The sequence below is a fragment of the Physeter macrocephalus genome, unplaced genomic scaffold (assembly GCF_002837175.3).
Source record: "Physeter macrocephalus isolate SW-GA unplaced genomic scaffold, ASM283717v5 random_4, whole genome shotgun sequence".
Taxonomy (NCBI): domain Eukaryota; kingdom Metazoa; phylum Chordata; class Mammalia; order Artiodactyla; family Physeteridae; genus Physeter; species Physeter macrocephalus.
The window spans coordinates 55,617-80,117 of record NW_021145290.1 but is presented as its reverse complement, the minus strand read 5'-3'; the positions used below and the strand labels follow the sequence as shown (position 1 = coordinate 80,117).

The following is a 24,501-nucleotide window of genomic DNA, read 5'->3' as shown; positions in this document are numbered from 1 at the left end:
AAAAAAAAAAAAAAAAAAAGTTCAGTGCACATGTTGCGTCCTCAGACAAGGCTCCCCTGCCCCATGGGTGAAGTCTGTCCTGGTCGTGCTTGATCACATCATCCTGTTGCTTTTTTCTTAGGAAATGTATAAAACTGTCATTGGTTTTGTTTGCTTTCTCCTTGATTATTGACTGTAAACCCATAGCAGCAGGGGTCATGCCTACCTTGGTCACCTGTGTGTCCCCATTCCTGTCATCACGTCCAGCATGTGGTGGTACTTTGTGGAGGTGTGCTGCACTTGTGGATCAGCTCCTCTGGGTAGGTGTTCTCCATGAGGAGGCTTCAGCTGCAAGTAGTGGGAATCACAACTAGAAGTGGCATCAACAGGAAAGCACATTTATAGCCATGTGCAATGGGGTATTGGGACATGAGGTGGCTTCAGGTTGATCAATTTGTGTTCAGCATGTTATCATTGGCCCAAGTTCCTTCTGCCTTTCTGCTCTGGCATCCTTGCTTCAAAGGCTTGGCGTCTCCAGTTAGTTACCCTCATGGTCTCTTATTGGCTGCTGTGGCTCCAGCCATCACATGCTGATAGAAGAAAGTGAACATGGGACTACCAGGCCGCATGTTTCAGGGGGTGTGAAAGGGGCTATTGTGATGGCGGGAGGTCTATGAATTGGGCAGTGTTGGAGTTAGAGCCAGATTTCCAGAGCTTTGAACACTGAGCAGAAGACAGTCTTATGTTCCCAGGGAAGTGTTCTGAGCAGGGAAGCAGCACAGCCAGGCTGGCCTGCATGGAGGAAGAGGGTGGCTTGGTGAGGAGGGTTTGGGGCAGCCAGGCAGGAAATGCACTTGTTCCCAGACAGTGGGAATGGAGACACACCCCCTCTGCCCTCTTGAATGGGCCACTGGGGTGAGAGCGGTAAGGAAGATAGACAAAGGTTGGAGATGAAGCAGAGTGTGTTAGTTTCTTGTGGCTGTCATAACAATGTAGCACAAACTGGGGGACTTAAAACAACAGAAATTTGTTCTGCGGTAGTTGTAGAGCCCTGAAGTCTGAAATCAAGGTGTGGGCAGGGTTGGTTCTTAATGGAGGCTCCGAGGGAGAATCTGTTCCATGCCTCTCTCCTAGCTTCTGGTGGCTTCCAGCAATCCTTGGCAGTTCCTTGGCTTGTGGTTGCATCACTCAGTCCAATCTCTGCCTCCGTCTTCAGATGGCCTTCTTCTCTATGTCTGTGTCTCCTCTTCTGTCTCTTAGAAGGACACTTGTCATTGGATTTAGGGCCCATCCTAAATCCAGGATGATCTCATCTGAAGATCCTCAACTTAATTACATCTGCAAAGACCCTTTTTCCACATAAGGGCTCATTCACAAGTTTGGAGGATCAGGACTTGGATGTATCTTTTTGGGGCCACCATTCACCCCACTACACAGAGAATGGGGCCTGGCCCAGGGTGGAGGCAGGAGACCAGGGGGAGGTGACTGCACTGTTTCAGGCTTGTGATGGTGGGGTCTTGGCCATGCTTGTGAGATAACCGGATTCCAGCTAGTCTGCACTGGAGAAAGTCATTTGTTCTACCCATCCTTGAGGACCTCCTGTGCCCCACACCCTGTCTGGGCTTCGGGGATGCCATGGTCACCATGACACGCCATGAACACACCAGATGATGCTTTTCCTGTCCTATGGAGCCCACAGCCTAATGAGGGAGAAGGATGCTCGAGAAGGAAATGAGGAAGTAATTTAAACATCAGAAAGTGACAAGAAGAATACAGCACGTGGGGGAGAGGCAAGGATAGTGCATGGCTACTGCAGCCAGGGCGGTAGGTGTGGAGCACCCAGCACAGGTGGTCAGATGAGAAGGAGCCAACCGTGCAAAGACCTGGGGGACAGAAGAGTGCTCCAGGCAGAGGGAACAGCAGGTGCAAAGCCCAGAGGCAGGACCTGACCCTCCTGGGCAGAGTAACTATGAATCCCTCTTTTTCAATCCTTCTTCTTGGTTGGGCACTTAATACATTTGGCAGGTATTAGGCCGAGAATTGCACTGTTCCCCCATTTACAGATGCACTGCTGTTCTGGGCGTTGCTTCCTCTTTGTAAATAGGACAATGGCAGTACCTACACTTTGCTGAGCTGGAGAACACCTTGGAGCTTTTTATGTTCGGTCTCCTGATATTCCAAGTAAGGAAACTGAGGCCCAGAGAGAGCAGGGTCTGCCCAGGTGCCATAGCTGGTAAGCGGTGGAGTAGGATCTGAACCAAGGCCATTGACTCCAGGGCACTTTCTCTTTCCTCTGGGCTCTGCTGGGGCTCACAGCTCCGGGACAGACACTTGAGGAATCAGTGTTTGCACGAGGCCCTCAGATCATGTCCTGCCTCCTCCCCTGGACCATTACCCCCAGGGGACTTCCTGGGCTGTCCCCGGCTCTTGGAACTTGCTTGTTCCTCTTTCTTCCTTACAGGGTAGGTATGAGTCAAGTTGCTGGGCAGATAAAATGCTAATTCAATTCTGTTTTCTTACTGACAGTGCATACCTCCCTGGGGAGAGGATAGCAACAGAGTTTATTGAGAATGTAGGACACGCCAGGCCCTGTCCTTAGAAGTTTCCATCCATCTCTTTTATCCCCTAATGACCTGGAAGGCATGGGATCTTATTGTCCCCATTAACCAGGAGGCACAGAGAGGGATGTACCCACCCATGCCCACTGTATGAGTGTCCTGGGACTGCCGTAACAAATTACCACAATCTTGGTAGCTTAAAACAAAAGGAGTTTGTTGTCTCAAAGTTCTGGTGACCAGAAGCCCAAAATCAGCTTCTGGGGGGTCCAGGCGTCCTTGGCTTGGCTTGTGGCTGCATCACTCCAGTCTCTGCCTCTGTCTCCTCAGAGCCTTCTCCCTTGTGTCTCTGTGTTCTCTCTTCTTTTTTTTTTTTTACTTTTTGGCTGTACTGCACAGCATGCGGGATCTTAGTTCCCCGACCAGGGATTGAACCCACGACTCCTGCAGTGGAAGTGCAGTGTCTTAACCACTGGACCGCCAGGGAAGTCCCTCTCTCTTCTTGTAGAGATACCTGTTATTGGATTTAGGGCCCACCTAGGCAATCAGGAGACCTCATGTCATACTTACCTTAATTATATCTGCAAAGACCCTGTTTCCAAATAAGGTCATAGTCTGAGGTTCTGGGTGTACATGAATTTTTGGAGACACTGTTCAACAACTGCAGTCACACAGGCAGAAGAGACTGGGCTGCATTTGAGCCAGCCTGTGGGACACTAGCATCGTCCTTACATTCTAGGCCGTTTCTAGTGCTGGGACTACAGCCCTGGACACAATAGACAGATAGACAGGGTGCCTGCTCTCATGGAAAAAGACAAAGAATTCAGGAAACCCACAAAGGAAGATGGCAGTTTTAGATCGTGATGATCACTTTGAAGGAATAAAACGGTGGTGAGGGGGGTGTGGGTGCTGGGAATGTATCAGTTACCTATGGCTGTGTAACAAATTACCCCTGAAACTAGGGGCTTAAAAAATGATCATTATCATCTCCTATGTGTAGGCTTTCTTACAGCTCAGTGCTGGGTTTCCAGGGCCAGTGTCCTGAGAGAGAGGGAAAGCGAGAGGGCATGAGGGCTCCTGCGTGCTGGGAAGAAGGTGTGCTGTCTTTGTGCCCTGGGCTCAGAAGTCACATAGCATCACTTCTGCTACATTCTCTTCCTTAGAAGCAAGCCCCTCAGTCTGCCCACACTCAAGCGGATGGGAAATAGAACCCACCTTTCAAAGGGAGGACTGTCAAAGGGTTTGCAGGGATATTTTAAAATAGCCATACTGATCCAAGCTGGGCAGGGCTGGGAAGACCCCTCTGAGCAGGTGTCATTGGAGCTGAGAGGTGAAGGATGAGAAGGAGCCGAGATGAGGTGCCTGGGGCAGAGTATTCCAGGCAGTGGGAGCTGGGCAAAGGCCCTGGGGCAGGAACCTCTCCCCTGCTGAAGATCAGGGAAGGAGGCAAGAGCAAACTGGGGCAATGGAGGGTGATGAGGTGGCCAGATGCATGGGGCTGGGCCGTGCTGGGCCTTACAGGCCACAGGGAAGGCATTTGATTGAAAAAACAGTGGGAGCCTTTGGAGGGTTAAAACATTATTTAAAAATTTTTTTTTTGATTTTTGATTTTTTAAAAAATTTTTAAAAATTTAGGGAATTCCCTGGGCGGTCCAGTAGTTAGGACTCCACACTTCCACTGCAGGGGGCCCATTCCAATCCCTGGTCAGGGAGCTAAGATCCTGCAAGCTGCGCGGCACGGCCAAAAAAATTAAAAATTTTTTAATTAAAAAATTTTTATTTTAAATTTTTTTAAATTAAAAAATTTAATTAAATTTTTAAATTTTTATTTAAATTTTTTTTATTTTTTAAATTTATTTTTTTATTTAATTTTTAAAAAATCTGTGTTAAAAACATTTTACTGGGGCTTCCCTGGTGGCGCAGTGGTTGAGAATCCCTCTGCTGATGCAGGGGACACGGGTTCGTGCCCCGGTCCGGGAATATCCCACACGCCGCGGGGCGGCTGGGCCCGTGAGCCATGGTCGCTGAGCCTGTGCATCGGGAGCCTGTACTCCGCAACGGGAGAGGCCACAACAGTGAGAGGCCCGCGTACCACAAACAAAAACAAAAACAAAAACATTTTACTATGGAAAATTTCAAGCTTACAGAAGCAGAGAGAATAATGTAATAAACCCATGTGCCCATCCCCCAGCTTCCGTGATCTTCATATGATTGTTTCCTCATCTCCACCCACTTCCTCCTCTGTCTGAATCTCAGTGGCACATCTTTCTATCTGTTAGTTTTCCAGGGTGTGTATCTGGAAGGTAAGGACTCCTGTTTTTAACCTTGCCACAGACAGTCTTCATGAGTTTCATTCATTCATTCATTTTTGTTGTAGTAAAATGCATATAATATAAAATTTACCATTCGCGACATTGAGTACATTCACAGTGTTGTACAACCATCAGCTCTATCTAGCTCCAGAACATTTCCATCACCCCAAAAGGAAACCCTGTCCCCATTAGCAGTTACTCCCCATTCCCCCTCCCCCAGCTCCTAGTAAACACCAATCTGCTCTGTCTTCATGGGTTGTTTTTGAGGTGTAATTTACATATAATAAAATTCCCCCCGTTCTAAGTGTTCATTTAGGATTTGGGGAACCACACCCAGGTAACCTTCCTGGGGGCAGAGTGAGGACCATCTGTCTCGGTCAGGGCAGAGCAAGCTGCTGTAACAAACAGGTCCCCACTTGACAGTGGCTTAACCCAGCACAGAGTTACCTCTCAGAGTCAGGTGGCAGGGCAGGGAGCCAGGTAAAGCCAGAAGACCACTTGTTTCTTGAGCTCCTGCACTGAGAAATTCTAGCTTTCTTGGTTCTGTGATCTAAAGCCATTTCTATTTGCTTAAAACAATACAAACAAGTTCATGTCTCACTCATCTGACAGCCTGGCATCATCAGTGATGACTGCTCATCTCCACAGGGTCATTTAGGAGCCTGGCTCTTTCTATTGGGGTTCTATTTTCCCCTGGGGCCTCTGATCTCCTTGTCTTTACTAGCAGGTGGAGACAGAGGAACAAGACACCTGCCATCAGGGCCTCTCACTAGCCTGTCTTCTGGCCTCACCTGGGGCAGAGGCACCTCCTCCCCTGGGTGGGGGCACACGTGCTGGATGGCTCAGCCATCTGTGCCTAGTGCCGTTGAGTAACTTGGGAGTGGAACAGCCCCCCAGCTCAGGGGGTGGACCCCAGGGCCCGGTTGAAGCAGGCGGGGCATGAGGAGTCCAAGCTGGAGGCAGTGGGGGGTCAGCATGGGGCACTTGGGCTGCCCCAGGAGAGAAAAACAAGGATAGGACTGGGCCTGGCTCCCTCAGGGTCACCAAGCAAGCTGTGGCGGAGGAGGACAGGGTGACTCTGATTTACACTGCATGGCCTGGCCAGCTGTGAGAATCCGCCTACTTCTGGGCTGAGTGGTAAATGGCCCTTTGCCCTTAGTTTCTCCAAGAGACCCGGCAACCCAAGGGTTCTCATTGAACACTTGCCACCCTTGGGAATACACGGACCTTTTCCTCCGCTTTCTCCACGTGGGGATGCTGAGGCTTGGGGTGGTCTCCTGGAAGCCGGGCAGGACACTCAGTGACACCGTCCCCTCGTCCCCCCTCGCAGCGGCCTCTTTGTGCTGATGCGCGTGCGCCTGGAGCTGCGGTGGCACCAGCGCGCCCGCCACACCATCCCACAGATCTTCCAGGAGGTGGTACGGCGGCAGCCTGAGCACCTGGCGCTGGTGGACGCGGGCAGCGGCATGTGCTGGACCTTCGCACAGCTGGACGCCTACTCCAATGCCGTGGCCAACCTATTCTGCCAGCTGGGCTACACGCCAGGCGACGTGGTGGCCATCTTCCTGGAGGGCCGGCCTGAGTTCGTGGGGCTGTGGCTGGGTCTGGCCAAGGCGGGCATGGAGGCCGTGCTGCTCAACGTTAACCTGCGGCGGGAGCCCCTGGTCTTCTGCCTGGGCGTCTCGGGTGCCAAGGCCCTGGTCTTCGGACGGGAGCTGGCAGCGGGTGAGGCCGGGTGTGGGCAGCATCTCGGTGGGGGTCTGGGGCCGCCCAGGGCAGGGAGATGGTGCTTCCCCCCCTGGGAGGGGACCTGCCCATCCTTGACCGTGACATATGTTTTGGGCCGCAGTGGTGGCTGAGGTGAGTGGACAGCTGGGCAAGAGCCTGGTCAAGTTCTGTTCTGGAGACTTGGGGCCCGAGGGTGTCTTGCCGGACACCCAGCTCCTGGACCCGCTGCTGAAGGAGGCCTCCACAGCCCCCCTAGCCCAGCCCCCTGGCAAGGGCATGGATGGTGAGTCCAGGTGGGATCCCCCCTGCCGATGCCCACCCAGTCCCCTTGTCCCCCTCACGCCAGCCTCCGGTCCCCAACACCCACATCTCTCTTAGATCGACTCCTCTACATCTACACGTCAGGGACCACGGGGCTGCCCAAGGCTGCCATCGTCGTACACAGCAGGTGAGGGGCCCGTGGGCAGTGCCCCCAGCGCAGGAGAGCCACTCCAGGTCCTCTCTATGGCCTGATCCCCCCGACCCCCAGCTCCTGTTAGGGTCCTGTGGGCATCTTGATCCCAACTGGGTAAAACCCACAGCCCATCTCAGGACACCGTGCTGCCCTCTGCCCCTCCTCAGTCTCCTCCTGTCCCCACTCCTGCCCCCAACAGCCCCCTTCTCATCAGCGACCATGATAAGGTTTAAAATCCTAAATCAGACCTCCTCTGTGCCAAGCCTCCCTGTACCCTCCTTGGCCCTCAGAATAAAAGCCGTATTCGTGTTGTGTGGCACCTGCCACTTCTCTGATGTCATTTTCCTCCTCTCCACCTCTCGCTCGCTCCCTCTTCGACCCCTCACACTTCCTCAAACCTGCCAGACTCCTTCTGGCCTCTGGACCTTTGCATATGCTCTACGCTTCACCTGGGTGCCCTTCCCTAGCTCACCCTACAGCTCCTTCTTGCCGGGCCTTAGCTCATGTGTCACCTCCCCAGGCAGGTTACCCCACCCTCCCTGGCTTTGTCCCCTTCAGCCTCTCTCTATGCCTTTGCTCTATTATATCCCTCATGGCAGCAAGCACCATTTTCTTTATTTGTTGCATGTTCCTCTCCTGCCAGCCTATAAGTCCCCTATGAGCTGGGCTGGCTCTGCCTCAGTATGCAGCTCGCTCCCCCCACTCCATGCTTTTTTCGGGGGTGTGGGTCCCAGCCCCTGCACTCCCTGCCCCTGCAGGTACTACCGCATAGCGGCATTTGTTCACCACTCCTACAGCATGCAGGCGGCAGATGTGCTCTACGACTGTCTGCCCCTGTACCACTCGGCAGGTACCACAGGGAAGCTCGGGCGGGGGAGGGGGCGGGGGACTGGGGACCCCTCATCGAGTCCACTCTCTGCAGGGAACATCATTGGCGTGGGTCAGTGTCTCATCTACGGGCTGACCGTGGTCCTCCGCAAGAAGTTTTCAGCCAGCCGCTTCTGGGATGACTGCGACAAGTACAACTGCACGGTCAGGCCACCCCTCCCCCCCCTCGCACCTCCAGCCCTCCGCTCACCCTTCCAAGTATATGGCTCTGAATGGCTGCCTCCCAGGGGCTCGGTGGGTCTGGGAGGGGGCAGTCAGTGCTTCTGTGCTCAAGGCCCAGCCCGAGGCTAAACCTTCAACATGTAAACTGATTGGAACCTCACAGCTGCTTGGGAGCGGGCAAAGGCCTCATACCCATTTTGCAGGTGGAGAAACTGAGGCTTTTTAATGCAGCTGGGATTGGACACAGACTGCCTGAGATCCTTAAGGTGCTGCCTTCCCTACACCCTGTGCCCCGAAGGTCTTCCCTGCTGGTGGCTGCAGGGAAATGAGTGCAGTCACCGCGCTGGGCTGGTTAAGGCCACAAAGCCCAGGGCTTCCCGGTGGGATAAGCATGAAGCAGAGGTGGAGGGCATCCACTGTCCTGCAGAGCAGGTAGGGGTTAAGACAAGTCCCTTCCTCTCCTCTCCCCTCCACAATGAGAGGAGAGCAGGCCGAGGATTTCAGTGCTGTGATGGGGGTGGAAATACAGGTGCCTAGTTCCTTCCTCCAGGTGGAAGAAGGAGTGAGGAGGGGAGGGAAGGGGGTGTGTCCAGGGACTGGCAAATTGGCAGGTGCTGACCCCACCTTGAACAGGTGGGGCCCAGAGATGTTCAGCCAATTGCCCAGATCACACAGCTGTACAGGGTGGGGGCTCTGGGCCGGGCATCCTGGGGGATCCCTCCGGGCGATGACTCTGCCCTGCTGTGCTTTTGAGGATTTTATGTTCTGCTTGGGGTGGGTGGGGGGTGGTCTGGGGAAAACTGCTAATCTGAATCTTGAAATAGAAGACAGGCCGTTTATTAACTTAACTCTTGAGAGTTGCAAATATACATAAATGTGGACAGAAAAGTTTAGGGGATTCCCAGGTATCCATCACTCGGCTCCAGAGGACATCAGATACCCTATCCTGCCTCCTCCACGCCCCCAGCACATCCCTCCTTCTGTGTTGTTGTGAAGCAGCCCCAGATAGCAGCGTGTTTCCTGCATAGATATGTCAGTAAAACCTCTGAAAGATGAGGATTGGTTTTTTTTTTTCAATTGAGGTGAAATTCACGTAAGATTAGCTTTTTTGTTGTTTTCAATTTTTGAACTATTTAGTTTTATTTATTTATTTATTTATTTTTTGGCCATGCCTCACAGCATGCAGGATCTTAGTTCCCCAACCGGGGATGGAACCCGCGCCCCCTGCAGTGGAAGGGCAGAGTCTTAACCACTGGATCGCCAGGGAAGTCCCCAAGATTAGCTATTTTAAAGTGGGCACTTCAGTGGCACTTATTCCATTTACAGTGTTGTACAGTCACCACCTCTATGTAGTTCCAGAACATTTCCATCACCCCCAAAAGGACATGCTGTCCCCACTGGCAGTCATTCCCCATTCCCCTTCCCCCAGCCCCTGGCAACCATGAATCTGCTTTCTGTCTCTATGGGTTTGCCTGTTCTGGACATTTCTTAGAAATGGGATCTCTGTGTGGCCTTTTGTGTCTGGTGAGGGCTGTTTTTAAAACAAAAGATTTGGGGGGCTTCCCTAGTGGCGCAGTGGTTGAGAGTCCACCTGCCGATGCAGGGCACAGGGTTCGTGGCCCGGTCTGGGAGGATCCCACATGCCGCAGAGCGGCTGGGCCCGTGAGCCATGGCCGCTGGGCCTGCTTGTCCGGAGCCTGTGCTCCGCAACGGGAGAGGCCACAACAGTGAGAGGCCCCGCGTACCGCAAAAAAAAAAAAAAGATTTGGGACTTCCCTGGTGGCGCAGTGGTTAAGAATCCACCTGCCAATGCAGGGGACTTGGGTTTGATCCCTGGTTCGGGAAGATCCCACATGCCACAGGGCAACTAAGCCCGTGCACCACAACTACTGAGCCTGTGCTCTAGAGCCTGCAAGCCACAACTACTGAACCCGCGTGCCACAACTACTGAAGCCCACGGGCCTAGAGCCCGTGCTCCACACCAAGAGAAGCCATTGCAATGAGGAGCCCGTGCACTGCAACAAAGAGTAGCCCCCGCTCACCGCAACTAGAGAAAGCCCCCACACAGCAACGAAGACCCAACGCAGCCAAAAATAAGTAAATAAATTAATTAAAAAAAAATGAAACAAAAGATTTGAAAGCAGGGTCTCAAAGAGATCTTTGTACACCCATGTTCATAGGAGATTATTCACAATAAATAAAACATGGAAGCAATCCAAGTGTCCATCAACAGAATGAATGGATAAGCAAAAATGTGGTTCATCCCTACAGTGGAATATTATTCAGCCTTAAAAGGGAAGGAAGTTCTGACACAGGCTACAACATGGATGACCATTGAGGACATTATGCTGAATGAAATAAGCCAATCACAAAAAGACAAATACTGCATGATTCCACTTATATTAGGTACTCACAGTAGCTAAAATCATAGACAGAAAGTAGGATGGTAGTTGCCAAGGCCAGGGGAGAGGGGAATGGGGAGTTAGTGTTTACTGGGTATAGAGTTTCAGATTTACAAGGTAAAAATATTTTGGGCGGGGGGAATTCCCTGGCAGTCCAGTGGTTAGGACCCGGCACTCTCACTGCTGAGGGACTGGGTTCTATCCCTGGTCAGGGAACTAAAATCTCGGAAGTCGTGTGGTGTGGCCAAAAAAAAAAAAAAAAAATTTATGGGGATGGATAGTGGTGATGGCTGCTCAACGATGTGAATGTATTTAATACACTGAACTTTACACTTAAAAATGGCTAAGATGGAAAAGAAATGGCTAAGATGGTAAATTTTATATTGTATTTTACCCCAATAAAAGAAAGAGTAAAAAAGAAGGAAAAAACCCCACGAACACATAACCTCAGTATCATTATCACAGCCAAAAAGTGCCAGTGATTTCTCAATTATCAGGAATCTGGACAATGGCCTGATCCCCGGTGTTTTACCATGTCAAAATATGGGGGTTTTTTGTTTCTGTGTTTTTTTAAAAAATCAGTTTTTAGGTAGGACCCACACATTGCAACTGGTTGATGTTTCTTATAAGAATCCTTTCATCTGTAGGTGCCCCTTGTCTCTCCCTCATTCTCCTCCCACCCCTCCTTGTAATTTATTTATTGAAGAAATGAAGTTTGGCCTGTAGTGTTTTCCCAGTCTGGGTATTGCTGGAAGGTCCTTTGACATGCTTCTCTCTCCCTGGCACTTCCTGTACCTTGGGAGTAGGGTCAAGCATAGCACTTTTTTTGGTTTGTTTTGTTTTTTTAACTACTTTTTAAAATTGACATATAGTTAATTTATACAATGTTGTGTTAGTTTCAGGTATACAGCAAAGTGATTCAGTTATATATATATAAACGTTATATATATATTCTTTTTCAGATTATTTTCCATTTTCCATTATAGATTATTACAAGATATTGAATATAGTTCCCTGTGCTATACAGTAGGTCCTGTTGTTTATTTTATATATAGTAGTGTATATATGTTAATCCCAGACTCCTAATTTCTCTCTCCCACCCATCCCCTTTGGTAACCTTAAGTTTGTTTTCTATGTCTGTGAGTCTATTTCTGTTTCATAAACAAGTTCATTTCTATCATTTTTAAAGATTCCACATAGAAGTGATATCATACGATATTTGTCTTTCTCTGTTTGACTTACTTCATTTTATATGATAATCTCTAGGTCGGTCCATGTTGCTGTAAATGGCATTATTTCATTCTTTTTTGTGGCTGAGTAATATTCCATTGTATATATATGTACCACATCTTCTTTATCCATTCCTCTGTCAGTGGACATTTAGGTTGCTTCCATGTTTTGGCTACTGTAAATAGTGCTGCTATGAACATTGGGGTGCATGTATCTTTTCAAGTTAAGAGTTATGTCCAGATATATGTCCAGGAGTTGGATTGCAGGATCATATGGTAACTCTATTTTTAGTTTTTTGAGGAATCTCTATACTGTTCTCCATAGTGGAAGCACAGCATCTCTCAACCACAGCAGTGTGGATATTTGGAGCTGCATCATTCTCTGTGGTGAGGGCTGTCCTGGGCACTATAGGTTATTTAACAGCATTTCTGGCCTAAAATCACTGGATGCCACTAGCACCCCACCTCCCAACTGTGATAATTAAAAATGTTTCCAGACATTGTCAGGTGTCTAGACTGTGGTTGAGAACCACTGATCTAGATATTTGATCACTTCAAGTTCTACTTTTTTGGCAAGGGTTCCCTGTGGGTGATGTCATGTCCTCCACCGGGAGGCCTGTGGTGTCTGGTGGTCCCTCTCTTTGTCTTTGACATACTCTGTTGCATCGGGCTTTGTTCACTGTCTCCAGGCCCCTGAAATTCCATTCTGTTTCCTTGAAGGAGTAGAGGATGGAATCCTCAAAGGTCAAGTTTAACAAGGATGCCAAAAAGACTTAAGAGGGTGCGTTTGGGTTTAGAAATCCCATCTCATGGCTGGCTGTAGGATGGGGGAAACTGCGTGGCTGTTTTATTTGCAGCAGTGGGCATGGCGCAGATCAACTGCCCAGCCATCCTCATGGGAGGCAGCAGGCTGTAATCTAGAACTCCCCTTTTTTAGCTCATAAAGCAGATGGGCAGGCGATAGGTAAGTCAACCCATCATCCATCCATGGGTGTATAGTTCCTGTGTCTCCCCATACCCACTTGGGTGTGTACATTTGGTGTACGAGGTCACCCTGACTCGGGAGTTGTAGTGGGGGTCCCAGGTTGACAATTCACTGCCAGCTTCTGTCCAGGTGCTGCCCTGCAGGCTGGAGGTCTCGGCTGGGGCACCTGGTGTCTGCCTCTCTGAGCTGACCTGAGTTGTCTTCCCTTCAGCCCTGGGTCTATCCAAGGGTCCAGGCCAGAGTAAAGATCAGCTGTTTGGCTCTCAGTATGTAGATGTGGCCTCAGGGCCACAGGGTCATTGAAACCTTCAGCTGCCTCAACTGTGGCTGTGTTGTCCCTTCCCCAGCCTGGTTTCTGAAGAGGACAGCTGAGAGCTGCTCAGAGTGTGGTTGCGTCTACCTGTGATGGTCTGGAGGGCAGCTATGTATTTAGGCAGGACTTTGTCAGTTGACAGGTAAAACCAAAACCCTAGTCCCAGCCCTAACCTAAATTCTGGCTTTCTTGAGGAAAGAGATTTATTAGCTTATGGAACCGAGGAGGCCACATGGTGGACAGCTTCATGCACACCTTGATCAAGGAGGGCCTCTCTCTCTCTCTCTCTCTCTCTATTTCTTGTTTTCCTCTTCCTCTTGTTTTCTTCTTTCCTTAGTGGGTGGCTTCCTCCCCACCCCTGCTTCTCCAGGAGTGTTCCCCGCAGTTCTAGTTGAGAAAGAGCCTGTCTTCCCACCAGTCCATTAAAAGTCTCAGGGCTGATTCTCATTGGCTTAGCTGTGGTCACATGCTTATCCTTGAACCAATCAGTGTCTGGGGATGGACTGGACTGATTGGCCAGGCTGTATGACTTGTTCTGTCCTGGAGATGGGGTGGGCTGGGCCACACCCAAAGCACATGAAGGAGCCTGGGGGCAGAGGGAGAGAAACCATCATGGTCTCTGATCTTGCCTTGCCTGGGGCTTGCTTCCTGGTCAGCAGTTGGTGATCTTGGGCCACCTGTGTCCCCTCTCTGGGTCTCAGTGCCTTCCTCTCCAACATGGAGTCTCAGGAAGATTAAACAGATGAGCTCTCTGCTTGGCTGGTAGTGAGTGCTCAGTGCACTTGTATTTATCAGATACTTATCAAGTCCCGCTCAAGGAATACCTCTCAGTCATGGTGACATTTGAACTGAGACCTGAGGACCCAGGTGCATCTGGGGGAAGAGTGTTCTAGGCAGAGAGCACAGTATGTGCAAAGGCCCTGAGGAGGAGACCCACGTGGCAGAGCCGAGTGAGCATAGGAGTTAGAAGGAGAGGGGGCAGTGAGGGCGGCAGGGCCAGATGGAATTGATCACAGGTCGAATTTTGTACTTCATCTAGTGAGTACTTTGAAGCTGTACTGATTGCCATGGTGGTTAATTCTGAACATGTAACTGCTTCATTGAGACTGGAGCCAGGATGCCCAGATACATATCAAATTTTACCACATTATCAGCCTTGGTGGTTACTGTCTGTGAACCTCAGTTTCTCCATCTGTAAAATGGGGAGGGTATCATTAAGAAGCCGTCCTGGAGATGAGGACTCAAGGGCACCTGGGGTATCTGGGAATTGACCCCAGGGGGTGGAGCCACAAGACAGGGAGAGAAGGAGCCCTGGGGGCGGTGTGGGGGGGTGGGCAGTGAGTAGGTGACTCCATGGGCAACTGGGGCTGGGTCCCTGCTGTGACTTCAGGGAGGCAGCGAAGAGCATGCACCTGAGAGTGGTCCCACCCCAGGATCAGGACCGTGGGCACCCTGAGCTCAGATGGTTGGGGCTCTGGGGGACAGTGCAGAGCACATCGCCTCTGGGCTGAGGGTTGCCCTGTGGGGTGTCAACGCCACGGCTCACCTTCCTGCCTGCGTGCACCACACGTGGTGTCCCCAGAAAGCAGCGGAGGGGATAGAGGGAGCGCTGGAGGGGCATGGGGGACGCGATGCATCCACTCAGATGGAAGGCGCGTTGGGGATTGAGGGAATGGATAGGCCTGGTCTGTTTCCTTACTGTTATCATCTTTAAGGCCGTTTTGTTGCCAGCGCCCAGGTTGGAGTGGGGCAGGTCGCTGGGTCTGGGCGTCTCTGGCCCGCGGCAGCCTCCGCCCCCAGCCGGCTCCTCTCTGCTCCAGCGCAGGCGCCCACTGCTCACCTCCCACCCACCTAGGTGGTCCAGTACATCGGGGAGATCTGCCGCTACCTGCTGAAACAGCCGGTGAGCGAGGCAGAAGGGCGGCACCGCGTGCGCCTGGCGGTGGGCAACGGGCTGCGGCCAGCCATCTGGGAGGAGTTCACGGAGCGCTTCGGCGTGCGCCAGGTCGGCGAGTTCTACGGAGCCACCGAGTGCAACTGCAGCATCGCCAACATGGACGGGAAGGTGGGCGCGGGCGAGGCGGCCCGGCCAGGTCTCGGGGTTCAGGGATCGCTGCTACCTATGCCTCGCCGGCCCCGTGTCCCCAAAGCACAGCCTGGATTGTGGTGGGCAGCTCGGCCAGGGCACTCGGCTGCTTTCTTCTGGCTTTGCCTAGTCATGGGACTGTCGCCCCTGAGCTCACATTCACAGCGGGACTGTGTTGCCCTGGGCAAGCGCCTCAGCCTTTCTGAGCCTCAATCTGTAGCAGTGGAGGTGGCAGGGGAGAGCAGGGCTCTGGGGGATCCAGGGCCAGAAATGGGGTGCTGATCTCCTCCTACTGGGCAAGTCACTCAGACTCCTTGGGTCTTCGTTTCCTTATCTGTAAATGGGGTTAACAACTTATTAGGTTTGTTCTAATCACCCAACATCATGAGCTCAGCACAGCTCCCCTTCCCCGTGCAGTAGGCACTCTGCAAACAGATGCTTTTATGATTAACGATTATTATCTCCACTCTGCCCTCTCAGGACTCTCCTTCTCCCTTATCAAGCCCTTCCCATCCAAAGTCAGGAACAGAGAATGAGAAGAATAATACATCGCCCTAGGGGGTAGGGGTTCTTTCTGTCTCTCGCTGCTGGGTCCCCAGCACCTGAGGACAAGGCACAGTCCCCACCTCGCACATCTGTTGAATGCACAGCCCCAGAGCACACTCTGGCCGTTATCAGCAGAGGTTGCTGCTCTAACCAGTATACCCAACCATGTGCAGTGGCAGAAACCCATTAGACAGGCCTTTCTGCTCATAGAACTGAGCCAGGCAGGGTGACATGCGGTGGGCAGCGGGCAGGAGCTCTGCCAGTGTCCCTACATGGCTTCAGGATCACTTTGGCCATCCACTTCCTGCCAGCCTGGAAAGTTTTAAGGACCAGGAAGTGGCGGCCGGCTGGCAGGTCTCCTCACATGACTGCAAAGGAGGCTGGGAAGGTGGGAGAGGGGGCATGATGCCTGGCAGGATGCTGCACTTAATACCCCCCTCTTTCAGATCATCCAAGGTCACAGAGTTGGGTGACACTAGGAGTGCTAATTCCAGGCCCTGGGGCAGGAGAGGCAAGGTGTGTGTGTGGTGGGGGGAGGACACCGTGTCACCCTGGGGCTCCTCGTTGACTCGGCTGGCCGCATCCCAGGTCGGCTCCTGTGGCTTCAACAGCCGCATCCTGCCCAATGTGTACCCCATCCGACTGGTGAAGGTCAATGAGGACACCATGGAACTACTGCGGGATGCCCAGGGCCTCTGCATCCCATGCCAGGCGGGTGAGCAGGGTCCCGCCCAGTCCCCCGGGGAGCTGGGGCCCCCCACCTCCTGCCCGCCCAGCACAGCCTGAGCGCTGCCTCCTCCCCAGGGGAGCCCGGCCTCCTCGTGGGCCAGATCAACCAGCAGGACCCGCTGCGTCGCTTCGATGGCTACATCAGCGAGAGTGCCACGAGCAGGAAGATCACCCACAGCGTCTTCCGCAAGGGTGACAGCGCCTACCTCTCAGGTGTGCAGACCCTGGGGGCTGGCTGTAGGGATGGCAGGTTGCCGTCTTACCTCCCCCTCTCCTCTCTGTCAGGTGACGTGCTGGTGATGGATGAGCTGGGCTATATGTACTTCCGGGACCGCAGTGGGGACACCTTCCGCTGGCGTGGGGAGAACGTCTCCACCACTGAGGTGGAGGGTGTGCTGAGTCGCCTGCTGGGCCAGACAGATGTGGCCGTGTACGGGGTGGCCGTGCCAGGCAAGCTGGGGGCTCTGGGGGTGGTCCTAGGGTCCTGGGAGCAGCCCCAGAGGAGCCCAGACAGGAGGAGCTTGGAGGTACAGGTACCCTTGTAGGCAGGTCCTAAAGCAGTGCACAACCTGGACAACTGCACCCGACAGGGTGGCGTCCTGGATCTGGAATTTCTCCTCGCCTGATGTTGAGCCTCCGTTTCCTCATCCAGAAAATGGGCTCATGAAATCAGCTGTGGCTCAGGGCTGCAGGGAGTGCAGCAGGAGCTCCATAAAATGTTTGCTGCTTTGGCGAGCATTATTCCAGGTGGAAGGGACTGGAGATCAGAAGCCAGGGGCCACCGTTGGAGGGTGGATCTGGTCCCATGGAGGGGCAAAGGGTGGTGGTCTCAGCCAAACCTCTGTCTCCAGGGGTGGAGGGCAAAGCAGGCATGGCGGCCATTGCGGACCCCCACGGCCAGCTGAGTCCCAATGCCCTGTACCAGGAGCTGCAGAAGGTGCTGGCGCCCTACGCACGGCCCATCTTCCTGCGCCTCCTGCCCCAGGTGGACACCACAGGTGCGGCCCCCTCTCTTCGTGTATTCATCTGTCTGTCAGTTCCTCAGTCATTTACTTATTTGTCCTAGTTCAGTCCCTGTGCCAGGTCCGACGTCATGGTTCATGGCCAGCCGGCACTGTGGGCTAAGCCCTTCTCTTGTTTTATTTACATACTTATTTCTTTCCATTTCCCACTCCCACTCCCACTGGGAATCCTGCAGTATTTGGTGCATTTCTTCATAGTCAGCATTTTTTCTGATGACTAGGAAATTTGAGCAAATCATCTCACACCTCCGAGGTTTCCTCTGCTGTAAATCACCCTTCTTCGTATCTTTGACCCGTCTTTGTATTGCCTCATCTTTCTTTGTGATATAGGGGAATTTCCCTTAATAGTCTAGATGTTAATTCCTTAGCGGTTTCACACCTTCTAAATCTCTTCTGTTTTGGAATCTGTTAACTCTGTCCATGGTGCCCCTTATTGAAAAGAAGCCTCTAATTTTGATACAAACCTAAACACCACCACCACTACCACCTCTGCTTTTTCAATTTTGTGGTTTGTGCTTTTGGAAGGCAGCTATGCTCAGCACTCTGCCACCAATGCACACAGGTTTGTGCCTTTGAAGTTTCATTTGAAAAGAAAAAAAACCTTCCCATCTCTAGAGCAGACAGGGATTCTCCCTCCATTTTTTTCTACCAACCCTAACCCTGTCTTTCACAAAACCCTTTTTTAATAGTCTACCGCAGGGAGTGCAAACTTTTCCTTAAAGTCCCAGATAGTAAATATTTTCAGTTGCGGGCCATAGCCTCTGCAGCGATAATTCAGCTCTGCAGCTGTAGGGCAAAAGCAATAGTAAACAGTGTGTACGTGAGTGGGCACGGCTTCCTCGTATGGTGGGCCGAATCTGGCCCGTGGGGTGGGCCATGGGCCTATAAGTTGCTGACCCCTGACCTACTGTGTGACAGACCCACACCTGTCACCTTCTTGGTCTTGTGGGGGGTCGGCATGTGACCAGGCAGGGGGTACACAGAATTTCAGGCCATGATGAGGGTGGTCAGGGAGGCCTCCCTGGAGGAGAGGGCATGAAGCTGAGATCCAAAGGCCAGGGGGGAGTAAGGCAGGCAAAATGGGGAAGAATGTTCCTAGCAGAGGCCTCTTCAGAGGCCTGGAGGTACAGGACAGGATGGCGAGTTGAGGGGGGGATTCCTGGAATCCCCCTGCCGAGTCCCCACCCCACCCCCACTTCCACCCCCATCCCCACAGGCACCTTCAAGATTCAGAAGACAAGGCTGCAGCACGAGGGCTTCGACCCACGCCAGACCTCAGACCGGCTCTTCTTCCTGGACCTGAAGCAGGGCCACTACCTGCCTCTGGATCAGGGTGTCTACACCCGCATCTGTTCGGGCGCCTTCTCTCTCTGACGCTCTTCCTCGGCCCACCAGAGGCTTTGCACCAGCCCCAGCAAGCGAAGGGGGCTTGAGCCAGACAGCCCTGCCCTGTCCTGGGGGCAGAGAAACTGGATCTCGGGAGGAGCCTGTATTTCCCGCCTTCACCCTCCTCCTCTCCCCCTCTGGTTGCCCCCTGCCTGTCCTCCACTCCTGTGTCTGTGTGTGTGTCTGTCTCTGCTCCCTGCTTCTCGGCCTCCCTGCTGTCCCTGGCTGCCCTCACCTCTCTCCTCCATCTCTCCTCCCCTGCCCTCTTCCTGCCGAAAGTAGAACAGACATTTCCTGGGAGCTGGGGTCTGTGCGGAGGCCCAGCTGCCCTGGGGGCCTCCGCGGGTCCTCCCCACTGGGTGGTAAACCCGAGTGGGGCCTCTCCACCTCCCTCTCAGCTGTGCCTTAACAAGGCCCACCCAGCCCAGACCTCCCTAGGCTGCTGGATTCCCGGTCGTTGTAGCCCTGCATGAGCTCCAGGCAGGCCCTCCACTCTCCTTGCTGAACTGAGGAGCCGGGGGTGTCTGCCTGGCCAGCCCGGGGGCAGGGGGGCCTCGGCCAGGGATGCAGGTCCGCGGGAAATCTCTCCCCGGCTGGGCCAATTGCCTTTTGCACTTCCTGTTCCTGGTGGGTCTCCCTTGCCTTGCCTGCCCTTCCTGATACCCCAGAAACTTCTGGAACTGACTGTGACCACTTGGATGTTTCCCCTGCCCAGATGTCCCTGTTAGGCGTCTCCACGGAGCTTCTGCTGGAGGGGCCCTGAAGATGGCTCTGGGTGGCAGCTCAGCCCACTGCTCGGATGCTCACCCTGGCAGAGGCCTCTTGGGGATCTTACCTGGTGTGGCTGCTGGAGGGACACATGGGAGTGGCAGCAGTGCGTTGGGGGAAGCCTCCAGGCCAGGGGTGGCATCTGAGATGGCCTCTTGGGCCTCAGGCGTTCCAGCCTATTGAATGTCCCACTAGCCTTGCTAGTGACAGCTTGGACCCTAGGTTGGTGACATCCCGAGACAACCCTTCCAGGATGGCTCGGACATCCCCATCAGCTTCGTCGATGGCTCAGCCCGGACACCCATCGTTGGGGCCCGCCACCCAAGCTGCCCCTCTGTCCCTCCCTCTGGCAGTACCGTCCCGCCCCTAGAACAGCAAGGCCAGTAGCAGGTGACCCCACGCTGTTTTGCATGGGCCTTTCTAAGCACTGAGATTTTGTTTCCTAGCTGAATTTAAGAAATAAACCTGCAGAGTGTCTGGTGCCTGATGGGAGCTCAGTCACTCACCGTTTGTCCCCACGTGGCCCAGAACCCTGTGGGTTTCAGGCCCCTCACCGGGGAACACACAGTCACCAGGCGTGAGCAAAACACACTCAGCCTTTACTCACAGCTTCTGTTGCCTTTTCTCCCACCTGCAAGGCTTCAGGGGTCTGGGGATGGGGGGCGGGGGGGCACATGGGTTAGCGTTCTCGCCACCTCCCTGCAGCCTCCGGGTCCTCCCGTAGCCCCGTGCTGACTTTGGTGGTCCCGGGAGAGGGACAGCCTATCTGCCTGTGAGTTCCGGCAGGTGCACAGGATGGCCGGGGACAGAGGATGTGTCCTGGCACATCCGGCTGCCCCAGGAAGGGAGCCCCTCTCTGTGTGTGGGGACAGCACATAAGGCCATAGCTCTGGGCGAGAACCACTGAGCCTGCAAGGGTAGCTGAGATGGGATTTGAACCCAGGACGTTGAGCTCCAGAGTTCATACTCTCAGCTCCCACCTTCTGCTGTCCCACCTCCCGAATTATAATGTCTGTCTTGTCTCCATTTCAAGGGACAGAGGAAGAAAGTCTTATGACAATGGAGCATTTGCTAGGAGGGAGCATCCAGGGGGCGACCCTGGGGTTGGATGGGGGGTGGATGAGTCCTCGGCCAGCTCAAGGATGGATGAACCATTGATGTGTGGAGCTGGTCCTTGGCTGCGCGCAGTGCAAGGAGGGGGATGTAAGGTATAGCCTCTGAGATGCCCAGTGAGGGTGGGAGAAGGATCTGTTGCTGGTGGGGATGGAGCTTCCCTGGTGTGCTGTTAAGCAAGTGCATTCTCGGTAACATCCCTTCAGACATCCAACCACCTCCAAAGGTATCATCATGGTCCCCGTTGTACCGATGAAGAAACTGAAGGCACAGGGAGGGGAATGAACTCATTGTCAGGGGCTCTGGTGAGAAAGTGGCCCAGTGGGGACCTTTCTCATTGCAAAGCCTGTGACGCTAGTTGCAGCAGTGTAAGAAGTTCTCTCCAGACCAGCAAGAAAATAATCCTGATGTCTCTTAGGATAAGGCTCTGCGTTTGTTTGCTTTTTAAAATTAATTAGTAGGGGACTTCCCTGGTGGCGTAATGGTGAAGAATCTGCCTACCAATGCAGGCAACACGGGTTCAGTCCCTGGTTTGGGAAGATCCCACATGCTGCGGAGGAACTAAGCCCGTGCGCCACAACTACTGAGCCTGCGCTCTAGAGCCCGTGCTCCGCAACAAGAGAAGCCACCGCAATGAGAAGCCTGCGCACCGCAATGAAGAGTAGCTACGGCTCGCCGCAACTGGAGAAAGCCCGCGCGCAGCAACGAAGACCCAACGCAGCCAAAAATAAATAAATAAACGTATTAAAAAATAATAAAATTAATAGATTTTACTTATTAGGGCAGTTTTAGGTTTACAGAAAAATGAGCGGAAAATACAGAGTTCCCATATACCCTCTTACCTCTGTGCCACTGTTTCCACTATAATTAACATCTGGCATTAGTGGGCTACATTTGTTACACTTGATGAGCTTATGTAGATACATTATTATGAAGCCAAGTCCGCAGTTTACATTAGGGTTCGCTCTGTTATACATTCTGTGGGTTTCAACAAATGCATAAAGACATGCATCCACTGTTATAAGTATCACAAAGAATAGTTTCTCTTGCCCTAAAATTCCCATGTTCCATCTCTTCATTGCTCCTACCCCAACCCCTGATCTTTTTACTGCCTCCACAGTTTTGCCTTTTCCAGAGTGTCATGGACTTGGAATCACACCATGTGTAACCTTTTCAGACTGGCTTCTCTCAGCAAGATGCATTTGATGTTCCTCTATGCCTTCTCGTGGCTTGATAGCTCTGTATTTTTTATACCAAATGAGAAGCTCTGTGACTTGCCCCCGGGACCCTCGGTAAATCAGGAAGAGAACTAGGATCCGAAGGTGCTGTGCCCCGAGCCTCTCCGTTTTGGAGGGGCCCTGGAAGGATGTGCACAGAGGGGATGTCTTTATTTGTGATGTGGGAAGAAAAATGCCCCAGCCTGGCCTTGGCAAGTACACTGTGAGAGGCAGGAGGTGAGAAGTGCATGAGGGACCAGGAAGGAGCAGCAGCTGCCCGAGAGGGCACATGGAGGAGGAGAGTTGGGGGCCAAGAGCTTCTTGAGGACAGGCGGCTGCAGGCTGAATCCCTGCCCCACACCCCTTGAGGGTCTCCATCACTCTGAGGAAGAGTCCAGGCTCTGGCTAGCACTGTCATCCTGCAGGCTTTTTTCCTTGTACCACAGATGGTTGTTTCCAGCCTGTGTCTGGCCTCAGTGCCTTCGCTCCTGCTGTCTCATGTGCCTGAATCGCTGGTTTATTTTTTTATTTTTTATTTTTTTTTGCGGTACACGGGCCTCTCGCTGTTGTGTCCTCTCCCGTTGCGGAGCACACGCTCCGGACGCGCAGGCTCAGCGGGCATGGCTCACGGGCCCAGCCGCTCCGCGGCATGTGGGATCCTCCCTTTTTTATTTTTTTTTGCGGTACACGGGCCTCTCGCTGTTGTGTCCTCTCCCGTTGCGGAGCACACGCTCCGGACGCGCAGGCTCAGCGGGCATGGCTCACGGGCCCAGCCGCTCCGCGGCATGTGGGATCCTCCCGGACCGGGGCACGAACCCGTGTCCCCTGCATCGGCAGGCGGACTCTCAACCACTGCGCCACCAGGGAAGCCCACTGGTTTATTTTTTACGTGAGCTATTTTTCATATACCGTAAAATTCACCCTCTTAAAATGTGCAACTTAGTGGCTTTTAGTATATTCACGAGGTTATGCAACCGTCCCCTCTGTCTAGTTCCAGAATATTTTCATCACCCCAAAAGGAGATCTCATGTCCCTTAGAAGTCACTCCCCGTTCCCCTTCCCCAGCCTCTGGCAAGTACTACTTTCTGTCTCTACGGATATATGTTTTAGACGTTTCATAGAAATGAAATCATATAATATGTGGCCTTTGGTGTCTCACTTATTTCACTCAATATGTTTTTAAGATTCATCCAAGTTGTAGCTCATTCCTTTTTATGGCCAAACAATATACCATTGTAAGGACAGACCACATTTTGGTTAACCATTCACCAGGTGATGGACACTGAGTTATTTCCACTTTTTGGCTATCGTGAGTAATGCTGCTGTGACCATTCACACAAAAGTTTTTTGTGCGAACAGGTCTTGAATTCTCTTGGGTATAAACCTAGGTGTGGAAGTGCTAGGTCACACGGTAACTCTATGTTTAATCTTTTGAGGAACTGCCAGACTGTTTTCCAAAGTGACTGCATCATTTGATATCCCCACCAGCAGCAGTGTGTGTTTCCAATTTCCCACATCCTCATCAGCACTACTTGTTTTATTATTGCGGTCATTCTAGTGGGTATGAAGTGATATCTCATTGTAGTTTTGATTTGCATTTCCCTGAGGGCTAATAAACAGGACATCTTTTCATGTGCTTATTGGCCATTTGTATACCTTCTTTGGAGAAGTGTCTATTCGGACCCTTTGCCCAATTTTTAATTCAGTTGTCTATTTGGAGTTGTAAGAGTTCTTAATATATTCTGTATACTAAACCCTTATAAGATATATGATTTGCAAATTTCTCCCATCCCGTGGGTTGTCTTTTCACTCTTCTGGTGGTATCCTTTGAAACACATAAGGTTTTCATTTTGATGAAGTCCAGTTTATATATTTGTCTTTTGCTGCTCGTGCTTTTGGAATCATTGTCTAACCCAAGGACAGAAAGATTTTTGCATTTGCTTTCTTCTAAGAATTTTTTAGTTTTAGCTCTGACATTCAGGTCTTTGACCCATTTAAATTTTTGTATATGGCATGAGGTATGGATCTGTATTCGTTTTCTAGTGCTGCTGTAACGAATCACCGCAAACTTAGTGGCTTAAAATAACACCAGTTATAGCTCTGAAGGTGAGAAGTCAGAAATGGATCTTACTTGACTAAAATCAAGGTTTGGCAGGGCTGCATTCCTTCTGGAGCTTCTGAGAGAATCCATTTCCTTGCCTTTTTCAGCATTTGGATACTGCCAACATTCCTTGGCTCGTGGCCTCTTCCTCCATCTTCAAAGCCAGCAACAGTGGGTTCAGTCTTTTTCATGCTGTCAATTCTCTGGTCCTCCTTCTTCTATTTTTAGTGACCTCTGTGAGTACATTATGCTCATCCAGGTAATCTCTTTTAAGGACAGCTGATTAGCAACCTAATTCCATCTGCAACCTTAATTCCCCCCTGCCAAGTAACCTAACATATTCACAGGTTTCGGGAATTACAGTGTGGACACCTTAGGGGGGACCATCATTCTGCCTACTACAAGGTTCAACTTCATTTTTTTTTTTTTTTTTTTTTTGCGGTACGCGGGCCTCTCACTGTTGTGGCCTCTCCCGTTGCGGAGCACAGGCTCCGGACGCGCAGGCTCAGCGGCCATGGCTCACGGG

At 52.1% G+C, this 24,501-nt stretch overlaps 1 protein-coding gene across 7 annotated transcripts in view; it reads left to right on the top strand.

The window, feature by feature from the left end:
- SLC27A1 (solute carrier family 27 member 1) overlaps positions 1–20,035 on the top strand; it is a 31,899-nt gene extending 11,864 nt beyond the window's left edge. For 2 of the 7 annotated variants that reach the window (XM_028483059.2, XM_055082021.1), the window contains exons 3-13: positions 6,177–6,571; positions 6,696–6,857; positions 6,953–7,022; positions 7,763–7,878; positions 7,951–8,060; positions 14,863–15,072; positions 16,228–16,354; positions 16,444–16,581; positions 16,654–16,818; positions 17,220–17,366; positions 18,607–20,035. In XM_028483059.2, the coding sequence (XP_028338860.1) occupies positions 6,177–6,571; positions 6,696–6,857; positions 6,953–7,022; positions 7,763–7,878; positions 7,951–8,060; positions 14,863–15,072; positions 16,228–16,354; positions 16,444–16,581; positions 16,654–16,818; positions 17,220–17,366; positions 18,607–18,764 (1,798 nt within the window). In that variant the 3' untranslated portion in view covers positions 18,765–20,035. Of the gene's footprint in view, positions 1–6,176; positions 6,572–6,695; positions 6,858–6,952; positions 7,023–7,762; positions 7,879–7,950; positions 8,061–14,862; positions 15,073–16,227; positions 16,355–16,443; positions 16,819–17,219; positions 17,367–18,606 lie in introns of all 7 variants that reach the window. The other 5 variants (XM_055082019.1, XM_055082020.1, XM_028483060.2 and 2 more) reach the window with 4 other exon arrangements.
- The last annotated feature ends 4,466 nt before the right edge of the window (positions 20,036–24,501 follow it).